The following is a 12805-nucleotide window of genomic DNA, read 5'->3' as shown; positions in this document are numbered from 1 at the left end:
AGTATCAGGTGGTGAACAAATATTGGCCGAGTTGGGATGTGTAGCCAGAATTACATATATCCTACGTAATTCCTCAATGTTTACTGCACTTCTGAAATTTGGAGATGCAATGAATTTTAAAGTTGTGCCTTGTATCCCAAGTCATTAACATATATCAAAATAATAGCGCTCCTATTACTGAACATTAGGGGTCTCCACTATCTGCCTCCCTCCAGTCCGAAAATCAGCCATTCGCAACAATTTTCTATTTTCTATCCTGCAGACAATTTTGCATCCATTCTGTTATTGTCCTGTTTAACCTACAAGCATCAGTTTTGCTACCAAGCTCATTTTGCAGTACTTTAAAAGTCCATATACATAACACTAACTGCATTATTCAGAATCATATATAATTGGCATCTATATTTTATCTGATAGATTAAAAGGTAGATTTTATAGTTATACCTGCAGGGTTTCTTCCTGGCTCCTCTTTGAACAGCGTGCAAGGATTTCCAGAATCCTGTGGAATACTTTCTGGATAATGTCAAGCACTTCATTATTTTTCTCAGTGATACTGTAGATGCTCTGAGATAGGCAGTTCACTGTAACCTCTTTTAGAATGGACATCAGTGTTGGTAAACTGAGGGTTCCTTTCTCTGAGTAATGGACAAAAAGAAAGATGGGCCAAACAACTTACAATTGAGATTTTATAATTGAATTGTAATTCAGCAAAGTATTTCAAGATATGGTCAGCTGGATAAAGCAGTGCGGACATCAAAACAGTAAAGGCTACGTAAGGCAACATCTTAGGCAACTAAATAAGCTGATTGCGTAGAGTACAATGTGTTAGCCAAGTATTTGGTCACAATTTTGACTTTCAAAGAAACACTAACAATTTTTCAAAATAATTAATTGTATGAATAGTATGTAAGAAATGGTACAATGTAGAGTATCGTAACGCTTTAGCACCGTGCTCTAAATGCAAAGAGCATGGGTCAAATAATAAAAATACTAAGCAAAGAATTTAACAGTAAGCATTTAAAAGCATTGCATTCGTTCCCTTTAGATCCCATTAATAACTTAAGAATACAAGAAATGAGCAGAAAAATGTCACTTGGCTTGAGTCTGCTATACCATTTAATAAGATAAAGGTTAAATCTTGACCTCAACAATACTTTCCACTGAATCCTGATATCTCTTGATTTCCTTACAGAATCCAAATGTCTATTGATTCAGGCTCAATCAAACTCAATAACTAATCATTCACTGTCCTCCGGAACAAAGAATTCCAAAAGATATGCATTTCTCAATGAAATAAGTTTCTTTTCATGTCAATCTGAAATGGTTGCCCCTTTTTTTGGGACATTATGCCCCTTGGTTTTAGATGCTCCAGCTAGGGGAAAACAGCCCCTCAGCCTCTACCCTGTCAAATGTTTTCAGAATGTTACAACTTTCAATGAGATCACTCCTCATTCTTTTAAACTTCAGAGAATATCAGCCCATTGTACTGAAGCTCTCCTCAAAGGTCAATCCTTACACTGCAGCAATCAATTTTATGCAACTTCACTGCAACCCTTCTAAGGCATTCCTTCCTTCCATAGATGCTGAGACCAAAAGAACACAGTAATCCAGGTTTAGCTTCAACAAAATCCTGTAAATTTAGAAAAACTTATTTACCCTTACACTCCAGCACCCTTTAGGGGTTTGAATTGAAATAAATTGGGCAGAAATAAGACAAGTAGCTGATTCACTATTACTCACATTGTATCACCACCCAGGATCAACTTTATCCCCACAGATTTAGTTAGGTCATTACAATTGATGCAAGCACTTATAACACCACTAAACAGCTAGGGTAGATCATCTGATTTGGAAGTGTAAATTTTCAAATCATAAATAATTTTTTTTATCATGGGGCTGAAAATTTTTTATTCACGTATACAGGTTTGGTGAATGAATTTAGTAATTTACTTTATTCATTATTGGAAGAAGATGGCATGGTGGGATTCAAATTAAATAGGTAAAATGGAATTGAATCCTAGTCTCAGTAATGGTGAAACTATGAAACTATCACAGATTGTCATGAAAACCCAGCTGGTTCACTCATGTCCTTTAAGGAAAGAAATCTGTGTCCTAACCTGATCTGGCCTATATGTGACTCTAAATCCATAACAAAGTGGTTGACTCTTAACTGTTCTCTGAAATGGTGTACAAAGCCACTCAATTCAAAGGCAATTAGGGACAGGCAATAAATACTGGTCTTGTCAGCGACATCCACATCCTGTGAAATAATAGAGAAAAGAACAAACTCCAGGGAAACATTATTTTCGTAATTACAAACTGAGGATTTTCACAGTAACTTCATTGCAGTGTTAATGTAAGCCTACTTGTGACATTAATAAATAAATAAAACAGACTGTATCCAGGGAAAAGTGATCAGTATTAGACTACAAGCTGTCAGGATAAACAGCCAATTTCAACTGAACAATTGAAAATTTGAATTCTGGATGCGGATATTGATAAACTATCAAATCATCTCCTCTCAAGCAGGGAATTCCAAATTTTCTCCCTTCGTCCACTGAAAACAATAACTTGTTCGGCAACATAGTTCTACTGGCAGCAGTGTTCCTGCAAAATTTTCCTATTCAACGATTATTCGTTCTTGAATTTTGAACTAGAACAGTGAGTATCTGTACACTATGTTGGAAATAGCTTTTAAAAACTACATTCAGAGAAGGGAGAACATTTTTAATATAAATTCCCCACTGACAAACTTTGAAGTAGCTAGTAAAGACACAGATAGGATTTAGCACCTGCATTTCAATCCAGACAAACAGAAGCAGGGCTCAGATATGGAAGTACAGATTGCAGTTCAAACAAAATTAAAAAGGTTTCAGATTTAATAATTTTTAAATATCAGGGAAAGGAAGAGGGGCACAGCAGTTATGGATTAATGGCCAACAAGTCCAGGCAAAGTTAGGACATGACTCAGTTAACTGAAAATAGGATAGATGAGGTGGGATATTATTGCCATCTATTAAAAATCCTTAATCGAAAAGTGTAGTTAATGAGATATTTTTACTCTAGGTAGACTTGATCGGGGTACTTAAAATAATGAAAGATCAGACATTATCCGCTGTGTATAGAATATCTGATTTAGATTGGTTAAGAAACAGGGTACATGCGAAAAGGTTATATAATCATATAACTAGGTTAGCAGTTTTGGTCATCAACATGTGGATCAAGTTCCCAATTCATGCAAATGTAGATAAACTGCAATTCACTGCAAGTATTCAAAAGTGAGTTGGAGATGTTCCAGGCTGAGACAGTTATCACAGCTTACAAAATGTTGGTAGGTTATTAGTGACATGCTTTATGATTGTCACAGCTGCTCCAACTTGTTTTGATTTCATTTGTGAATTGGAAAGATACCCCTTGATTCCCTTTTCCCCTGAATTTGCTGTGCTTTAAGTTTTTGTTTGCCACTCAATTTACAAATAGCTGCTGTTGGGCGAAAGAGCATTGGAAATCATGATGCTCGACGGTGATAAGACTACATGTGACACACTTGATGATCAGCTTTTTTTTCAGCTATCATTTTGTAGGTTTTTTTGTATTGTAAGTCGTTGGGCACATTGCCAGGCATTTAAGTATCCAGGTGCTACCTCACATACAAGACTCAATCACAAAAGCTTAACTAAACAGTGACACAGAGAAAAAGAAACATTGTAACACACAGAAAACTTTCACTTATTACTATAGGGTACCTGATTGCAGAACAGCAAGAGCAAAGCCAAGCAACTGAACCTGGAATATTGTATCAGATGCACCGACCATAACAACATCCTTACAGACTGTGAGGTACATCTATACAAAGGAAAGGGACAGTTAGTATCTTTAGGTTTGTACTCCAATTTGTAAAGTACCGAGAAATAAGAAAATCAACATCTTTAGATGCATTGGAAAGCTTGTTTAAATTCAGATTTTTTAATTTAGAAACCAAGGTCTTGACCCATAATCCAGAATTCCAATGAAGCTGAAAAGTGTAAAATAATGCTGGGCACTTCTAGAGCATAGAACATAGAACATTACAGCGCAGAACAGGCCCTTCGGCCCACGATGTTGCACCGACCAGTTAAAAAAAAATAAAAAAACAACAACAACGACCCACTAACCTAAACCAATCCCTTTTCGTCCATAAACCTGTCCACAGACCTCTTAAACGCCCCCAAACTAGGCGCATTTACAACTGCAGCAGGCAGGGCATTCCAATCCCTCACCACCCTCTGGGTAAAGAACCTACCCCTGACATCTGTCCTATAACTACCCCCCCTTAGTTTAAAGCCATGCCCCCTCGTGCTAGATTTTTCCATCAGAGGAAAAAGGCTATCACTATCCACCCTATCTAAACCTCTAATCATCTTATATGTTTCAATAAGATCCCCATGGTGATGAAATGGACAGTTGACCTTCTCCAAAAAACAGAAACTGTCAGGTATGGGCACAAACGGAAAGTGGAGCTTGTTCAAGGAACAAATACTGCGTGTCCTTGATAGGTACGTCCCTATCAGGCAGGGAGGAAATGGTCGAGTGAGGGAACCATGGTTCACAAAGGAGAGTGAATGTCTTGTCAAGATGAAAAAGGAAGCATATGTAAGGATGACAAAACAAGGTTCAGTTGGGTCGCTTGAAGGTTACAAGGTAGCTAGGAATGAGTTAAAAAAGGGCTTAAGAGAGCTAGGAGAGGGCATGAGAAGTCCTTGGCGGGTCGGATAAAGGAAAACCCCAAGGCTTTTTACTCATGTGAGAAATAAAAGAATAACCAGAGTGATGTTAGGCCCAATCAAGAATAATAGTGGGAACTTGTGCATGGAGTCAGAAGAGATAAGAGAGGCGTTGAATGAATACTTTTCTTTAGTGTTCACTAAGGAGTGGGGACACGTTTTTGAGAATGAGAGTGTGATACAGGCTGATAGGATGGAGGAGGTAGATGTTCTGAGGGAAGATGTATTAGCAATTTTGAAAAACTTGAGGATTGATAAGTCCCCTGGGCCAGATGGGATACATCCTAGGATACTTTGGGAGGTAAGGGATGAGATTGGGGAGCCTTTAGCTTTGATCTTTGGGTCCTCACTGTCCATGGGGATTGTGCCAGAAGATTGGAGTGGTGAATGTTGTTTCTGTCTTCAAGAAAAATTGGAATGACCCTGGTAATTATGGGCCAGTTAGTCTTACTTCGGTGGTCGGTAAATTAATGGAAAGAGTCCTGAGAGATAGGATTTATGACCATTTGGAAAGATGCAGCTTAATCCAGGGTAGTCGTGACAGGTAAGTCTTGCCTCACAAATTTGATTGAATTCTTTGAGGAGGTAACTGTGTGTGGACGAAGGTAGAGCAGTTGATGTCGTATACATAGATTTTAGTAAGGCGTTTGATAAGGTTTCCCATCGTAGGCTCATGAAGAAAGTAAGGAGGTGTGGGACAGAAGGAAATTTGGCCGATTGGATAAGTAACTGGCTGTCTCATAGAAGACAGAGGGTGGTGGTGGATGGAAAATTTTCTGACTGGAGGCCAGTTACCAGTGGTGTACCACAGGGATCAGTGCTGGGTCCTCTGCTATTTGTGATTTTTATCAAAGACTTGGAAGAGGGGGTTGAAGGGTGGGTTAGCAAATTTGCTGATGACACCAAGATTGGTGGAGTAGTGGATGAGGGGGAGGGCTTATGTAGGCTGCAAAGAGACATTGATAGGATGCAGAGCTAGGCAGAAAAGTGGCAGATGGAGTTTAACATGTTAAGTGCAAGTTGATTCATTTTGGTAGGACAAACTTGAATGCAGATTACAGGGTCAATGGCAGGGTTCTGAGGAATGTGGAGGAACAGAGAGATCTTGGGGTTCATATCCACAGATCTCTGAAGGTTGCCACTCAAGTGGATAGAGCCATGAAGAAGGCTTATAGTGTGTTAGCATTTATTAACAAGGGGTTTGAGTTTAATAGCCATGGGGTTATGCTGCAACTATACCGGACCTTGGTGAGACCACATTTGGAATACTGTGTGCAGTTCTGGTCACCTCACTATAAGAAGGATGTAGAAGCATTGGAGAAAGAACAGAGGAGATATACAAGGATACTGCCTGGTTTAGAGGGTAGGTCTTACGAGGAAAGGTTAAGGGAGCTGGGGCTTTTTTCTTTAGAGCAGAGGAGAATGAGACGCAACTTCATTGAGATTTATAAGATGATGAGGGAGATAGATGGACGTGCAGATAATATTTCCTCAGGTGGATGTAGCTGTTACTAGGGGGCATAACTTTAAGGTTCATGGTGGGAGATATAGGAGGGATGTCCGAGGTAAATTCTTTACTCAGTGAGTGGTTGGGATGTGGGATGCACTGCCTGCTGTGATACTGGAGTTGGACACTTTAGGAACTTCCAAGCAGTTATTGGATAGGCACATGGAACACACCAGAATGATAGGGAATGGGATAGCTTGATCTTGGGTTCGTACGTAGCTCTGCACAACATCAAGGGCTGAAGGGCCTGTACTGTACTTACGGTTCCATGTTCTAAAAAGGGAAAGTTAATCACTAAGACTTTTCAAGTACACAGAAATCCAAAGATGTCATGCTCATCAAGCAGTGGGGCAATGTAACAGGGATTAGGAGTCAACATGTATTTGAGAGAAGTTAATCTCCTACACTGAAACAAAATACCCTCCCTCTTGTTTGGCAAAACTGCTTCCAGAGGTTTGTGTTTTGTGCCAAGTGGAGAAGGCCCTGTTAAAGGCAGCAGCGGAGATACAGTGATATTAATGTTGCAGCTGGAGAACATAGCACGTCTGGGAGGCTGATTTAGATCGTGTTGATAATGGAAATTCACAGGGGATGAGGTTCACAGGTCTGCTTTATAGCCATCTTTCAAAATTTTCTGGGCTGTATTCTGAAACAGGATTCTAAAAATCCACAGCAACAGACTGTGTTTGAGTCATATGTAACTACATTATTGTAGATCAACATTGTAAATATTATTTTAGATCCTACTCCACTGATTAACATTACATTAAATGCCCAATTTATTATTTCCTAATTTTACTATGTTTCACACTGGCAGGAGTTGAAATTCAAAAGACAGTCCAAGAAATCCATGCTTCCTGGTTTCCCCACCAGATGCTTTTACATGTCAATGTACCATTAACCACAGTGAATGGCAATGGCCTTAAAAGAATTGCTAGTTAAACATGTGACACTGATTGTCCAATAAACAAACAGCTGGAACACTTTTGGGGGGGGAGAAGGGTAGGTTAGTAGGACTGAGAAAGAGTATTACAATAAACTGCATTTAACCTAAAAGACCAGTCTGGATTGATTCTTCCACCATAGCCACTTGTTGGGAGTAACACAAAATTTGCCCAGAAGAAAACACGAGGGGCCTGGTTTTACCATTTAAGTGCTGAATCTGGACGTAATGCAAATCCAACTTAGAAATCTGATTTCAGGTGCCCTCGTATGCACTCAGCCTGAAAAAAAAATTGCAGGTCCCATTTGCATCATGGGCGGGGCTTAGCACAGCAGAAACGATCAGAGTTCTGTACTGCACATGCGCAGTTAGAAAGAAGTTGAAAAAGTACGCCAGTGTCAGATTGCTCCCAGACTGCAGAAAGCAGAGAAACTGGCCGGGGAGTGAAAAGCAGGAGCGATGGCACCCACAGACATCGCTGTCCCCCTTATCCAATCCCGCCACTACCCACAGACATCGCTGTCCCCCTTATCAAACCCCACTACCCAGACCGATCACCCGCAGAGTGACAGCGGACCCCCTCGCAATCTGGCCTCACTCCCCACCCAGCCACCCCCCCCCCAGAGAATAGTCTGGCCTCACTAACACCTCCCCCCCACCACCAAAGATAATGATCTGGCCTCACTCATCCCACATTAGAGAATGGTCTGACCTCACTCAGTGCCACCCCGTTTCTCCCCAGAGGGACATCTGACCTACCTCTTCCTCCCTCTCCACCAGACAACAATCAGCTCCCCCCCTCACCCCCCAGAGATACATCTGACTCACCTCCTCCTCCTCCTCCTCCCACCCCACCCACAAGACAACGATCTGACCTCACTCCCCACAGAATGATCTGACCTGTCTCCCTACTACCACCCCCACCACTAATCTGAGTCAGAGAACCGTTGGAAGCACTGAATGCGCTCTTCAGCAGCTGCAGTACCCGATTCAGACTTTTATTCATCAGGTTTATTTTGGCATGATTCCAGATCAGCGAACATGGTTGTAAAGGGGGAAATGCTGATAAAGTTGGGCGGACAGTTCATTAATTCAATTGAAATGTATGCAAATTGCTGTTGCTTCTGTTTAGGGCGCAAATTGGATCACTGCCATTTCCGGGTTTCGGTAAAGTGGCAATCTGCATGGATGTGGATCGCATTAATGGCTTGACACCCAACTTTACCAAGTTTTTGGGCCCTAGAACTGTGCATGCATGACACTGGCAATGCAGCCTAATTTTAAATAAGAATGATGCAAAGAATAAACCTTATGCAAATAGACTCATTTAATTATTTTCAGTAGTTCTGAAGCCTGGCACAGCAACAAAAAAAAGGAAGCAACATGACTGAAGACAATAAAGTGTTGAAAAAGAACTAAACATTGTCAGAAAAGGGATGATCACATCCAAAAGTCTCAAAGAGACAACAGAAAGAAAATTAAGAAAGGAAATGGTGAAGAATAACAAATGGAGAGAAGACAATTCATAATAAAGAATAGGACAAACATATAGTCCTGGTACGAAGCTCTGACTTCTCTTTAGTGATACTTCGAGTATCATAATATTTAAGGTAGTTTCCTTCCTGTTTTTTCCCGATTCAATTTTCTACCACATTGAAAAACAGGATTGAATATATTATTTTGCAATCTTTCCAAACAAAATCAGATATTACAACTTCTCTAAATATGACTGGTGTACCATTATATTTGTAGACATTTTATCCTGTTACTTACTTCAACCACTTGCCATGCGACATCACTCTGATGCCCTGATATTTCCATCTCTGTTCCTGGAATTTGCAGAAATTGCAACACTTCTTTATCTATCCAGCCTGCGCTACTTTCAAGAACCAAAAGATAAGTTCTATCATCCACACAGAACTGGAAATATGAATCAGAAAACAAAATGATGTTTAATGCTAAGTCATCTGCTATAAGACAGTTAACGGTTCAAAAAAATGTTTAAAAAGGGACACAAGAAATATGCAATTTAATAAGCTTTTGAACATTACAATTTGCAAAATGTTTTTTCTTTAAAATGCAAAATAAATTGGAAAAACTTGAACACATGGGGCATAATTGTAACAGAAGCAGACGGTCCTCAAATTTTACATGGTGGAAAATCCTTGTGGTACCATTCAAATAAAATGCTCAATGGCTTGGTATGGAATATTATGCACTATAACAGGAACATTTACCATATGCCGTGTGCATTCAGGCCATCAGAAAGGCAAGTCTAACATTCTGTTTGTTCTTGTTCATTCACTCACAAAGCAAAAACAAAATTATATCTGGCCTCCTACCCATTGCAAACCAGCTATTCACAGCTTTATATCTGAAAGGTACTCATTAGTATAGCTATTGCTAATTGTAACTTAAAGAACGGCTAAACAAATGTGCTTCTGAAGTAAGAGTGCACATCTGGAGCTAAATAACCAAAAATACACATTAACATCTAGTAATTAAAACTAATATTTTGCAGAAGTAATTCAAAGGAGGGGAGCTAAAAATAAGTGATAAGATTAATTTCAACTTGGGTTTAAGGCTCATCTCCAACAGTAACAGTGAACAACAGTTTGTCACACAGATGGTCCATCTTTTCATTTTTGGTAGTGTGCCTTTTGCTGCTATTGGTGAACACAGAAATCAGCTCACAGCAGGCAATGCACACATTGTCAATGTTTGTCTGCAGGAAAATTATAATAGCTAGAACCTTCATGTTGATGGGTGGGATTTTCAGATCCCATCAGTAGTGGATATAATAGCATGCAGGAGGAGAAAATATCACAGGAGAGCAAATCGTCCTTTGTTTGAATAGAGGGAAATACGGTAGGATGAGAGAAGAATTGGCGAATGTGGACTGGGAGAGCGCATTGGAGGGAGGGTCTGTTGAGGAGCAGTGGAGGATCTTTAAGGAGATCTTTCTTGGTGCTCAACGGAAATTTATTCCGATGGTCAAAAAGGATAGTAGGAGGAGAGGTAATAAGCTGTGGATAACGAAGGAGGTGAAGGAAACTGTTAAACTAAAAGCGGACGAATTTAGAGTAGCTAAGAGTAGTGGGCGAGAAGAGGATTGGGAGAGGTTTAAATGTCAACAAAGATTGACAAAGAAGTTGATAAGGAAGGGTAGGAGAAACTATGAAGCTGGGCTAGCGCTTAATATAAAAAAGGATAGCAAGAGTTTTTATAAATATATAAAAAGGAAGAGGCTGGCTAGGGTGAACGTTGGTCCTTTAGAGGATGAGAAAGGGGACCTAGTGGTAGGGGATGGGGATATGGCTAAGGTATTGAATAACTTTTTTGTTTCTGTCTTCACGGAGGAGGACGTGAATAATTTGCCGGGTGTTAGCGATAGAAAGGTGGTAGGACTGGAGGGTCTTAATGACATTACTGTTACTAGAAAGGCGGTGCTCGACAGACCGGAGGGGCTGATTGTGGACAAGTCCCCAGGACCGGATGGAATGCATCCGAGGGTTCTGAAAGAAATGGCGGAGGTGATAGTGGATGCCTTGGTGGTTATTTTCCAAACGTCGCTGGATTCCAGGGAAGTGCCGGATGATTGGAAAACGGCTAATGTTACGCCGTTGTTTAAGAAGGGTGCCAGGCAAAAGGCGGGGAATTATAGGCCGGTTAGTTTAACGTCTGTGGTAGGTAAAATGTTAGAATCTGTCATTAAGGAGGAAATTGCAAGGCATCTTGAAGGGAATTGCTTGATAGAGCAGACGCAGCACGGTTTCATTAAAGGGAAGTCGTGTCTGACAAATTTACTGGAGTTCTATGAGGATGTGTCTAGGGCGGTAGATAGAGGAGAGCCGGTGGATGTGGTCTTTCTAGATTTTCAGAAGGCGTTTGACAAAGTGCCTCACAAGAGGTTATTGCAGAAGGTCGAGGGACATGGAGTTGGGGGTAGGGTGTTAGCGTGGATAGAGGATTGGTTGTCAAATAGGAGGCAGAGAGTGGGGGTCAACGGGTGCTATTCGGATTGGCGGATGGTGACTAGTGGAGTGCCCCAGGGGTCGGTGCTGGGGCCTCAGCTACTTACCATTTATATAGATGATCTGGAGGAGGGAACCGAGTGTAGAGTGTCGAAATTTGCTGATGACACCAAGATTGGGGGAACGGCAAATTGTGCGGAGGGTGTGGAGAGTCTGCAGAAGGATCTAGATAGGCTGGGCGAATGGGCCAGTAAATGGCAAATGGAATTTAATGTTGGCAAGTGTGAGGTGGTCCACTTTGGTAGAAAAAATGGTAGGAAGGACTATTACTTACGGGGCGAAAAACTGCAGCAGGCGACGGTGCAGAGGGACCTCGGGGTCCTTGTGCATGAGTCGCAAAAACCCAGCTTGCAGGTGCAGCAGGTGGTCAGGAAGGCGAATGGGATGCTGGCCTTCATAGCGAGGGGGATTGAATATAAAAGTAGGGAGGTCTTGCTGCAGCTGTATAGGGCATTGGTGAGGCCGCAACTGGAGTACTGTGTGCAGTTTTGGGCGCCGCACCTGCGCAAAGATATTTTGGCCTTGGAGGGAGTGCAGAGGAGGTTTACTAGGCTGATACCGGAGTTGAGGGGGTTGAGCTATGAGGAGAGGCTGAATAAACTGGGCTTGTACTCGTTAGAGTTTAGAAGAATGAGAGGAGATCTCATTGAGACGTATAAGATGATGAATGGGATGGATAGGATAGAGGTGGAAAGACTCTTCCCGCTCAAAAAAGACAATAGGACTAGGGGGCACAGCCTCAAGATAAAAGGGGGGCGGTTTAGAACGGAGTTGAGGAGGAACTTCTTCACTCAAAGGGTGGTGAATCTCTGGAATTCTCTGCCCATTGAAGTGGTGGAGGCTGCCTCGCTAAATATTTTTAAGACGCGGGTTGATGGGTTTTTGATAGGAGAGGGGATTAAGGGTTATGGGGAGAGGGCGGGAAAGTGGAACTGAGCAGCGACAGATCAGCCATGATCTTATTGAATGGCGGGGCAGGCTCGAAGGGCTGGATGGCCTACTCCTGCTCCTATTTCTTATGTTCTTATGTTCTTATGAAAACAGGATGTGACTTCAGTGGCAGTGCACATTGCACCATGTTGAGAATACCATCTGAATCCATTTGAACTTCAAGCATGTCATTATGAAGGCATTATTGTACATTCAATTAGAAATATTCTGAATCAAGTCAATGATTAAATTCCAACGTAGTTTTGTTCTATGCATTAATAACATTGGTGAACAATACTAGGAACGAGATGACTTGCAAATGAAAAGATTATCTAAGTAGATATATGACACCTGCGCAATTGGGGAGACTGCACTCTATCAGCATTTCTGTCAGAATTTAATGAAATAACTTGATTGTAAATTAATTTTAAATAATGCAGTTTACATACCTTGTTCTGAAAATGAATAGTCAGTCTGCAATGTAAGCTGAAAGCCTTCAGAGCTGTCTTTACATCAATATCATGAAGTATCTTTTCTGAAGTGCTCAAAAAGGAAGTAAGGAGTTCCTACAAGACAAAGCAATTAAATTATTTAATTCTTAAGCCGCTCCTACTTATAGGATATAATC

The 12805-nt window shown here is 41.0% G+C and overlaps 1 protein-coding gene across 2 annotated transcripts in view; it reads right to left on the bottom strand.

Moving 5' to 3' along the window:
- Positions 1–12805, bottom strand: part of ncapg2 (non-SMC condensin II complex, subunit G2) — a 97807-nt gene that overhangs the window by 15792 nt on the left and 69210 nt on the right. For both annotated transcript variants that reach the window (XM_080217481.1, XM_080217490.1), the window contains exons 20-23: positions 12627–12743; positions 8987–9133; positions 3747–3846; positions 445–635 (exon numbers count right to left, since the gene is read on the bottom strand). In XM_080217481.1, the coding sequence (XP_080073607.1) occupies positions 445–635; positions 3747–3846; positions 8987–9133; positions 12627–12743 (555 nt within the window). The remainder of the gene's footprint in view (positions 1–444; positions 636–3746; positions 3847–8986; positions 9134–12626; positions 12744–12805) is intronic.

Source organism: Carcharhinus amblyrhynchos, chromosome 2, assembly GCF_965287045.1.
Source record: "Carcharhinus amblyrhynchos chromosome 2, sCarAmb.v2.hapA, whole genome shotgun sequence".
NCBI classification, from domain to species: domain Eukaryota; kingdom Metazoa; phylum Chordata; class Chondrichthyes; order Carcharhiniformes; family Carcharhinidae; genus Carcharhinus; species Carcharhinus amblyrhynchos.
This window is presented reverse-complemented; position numbering and strand designations above follow the sequence as displayed.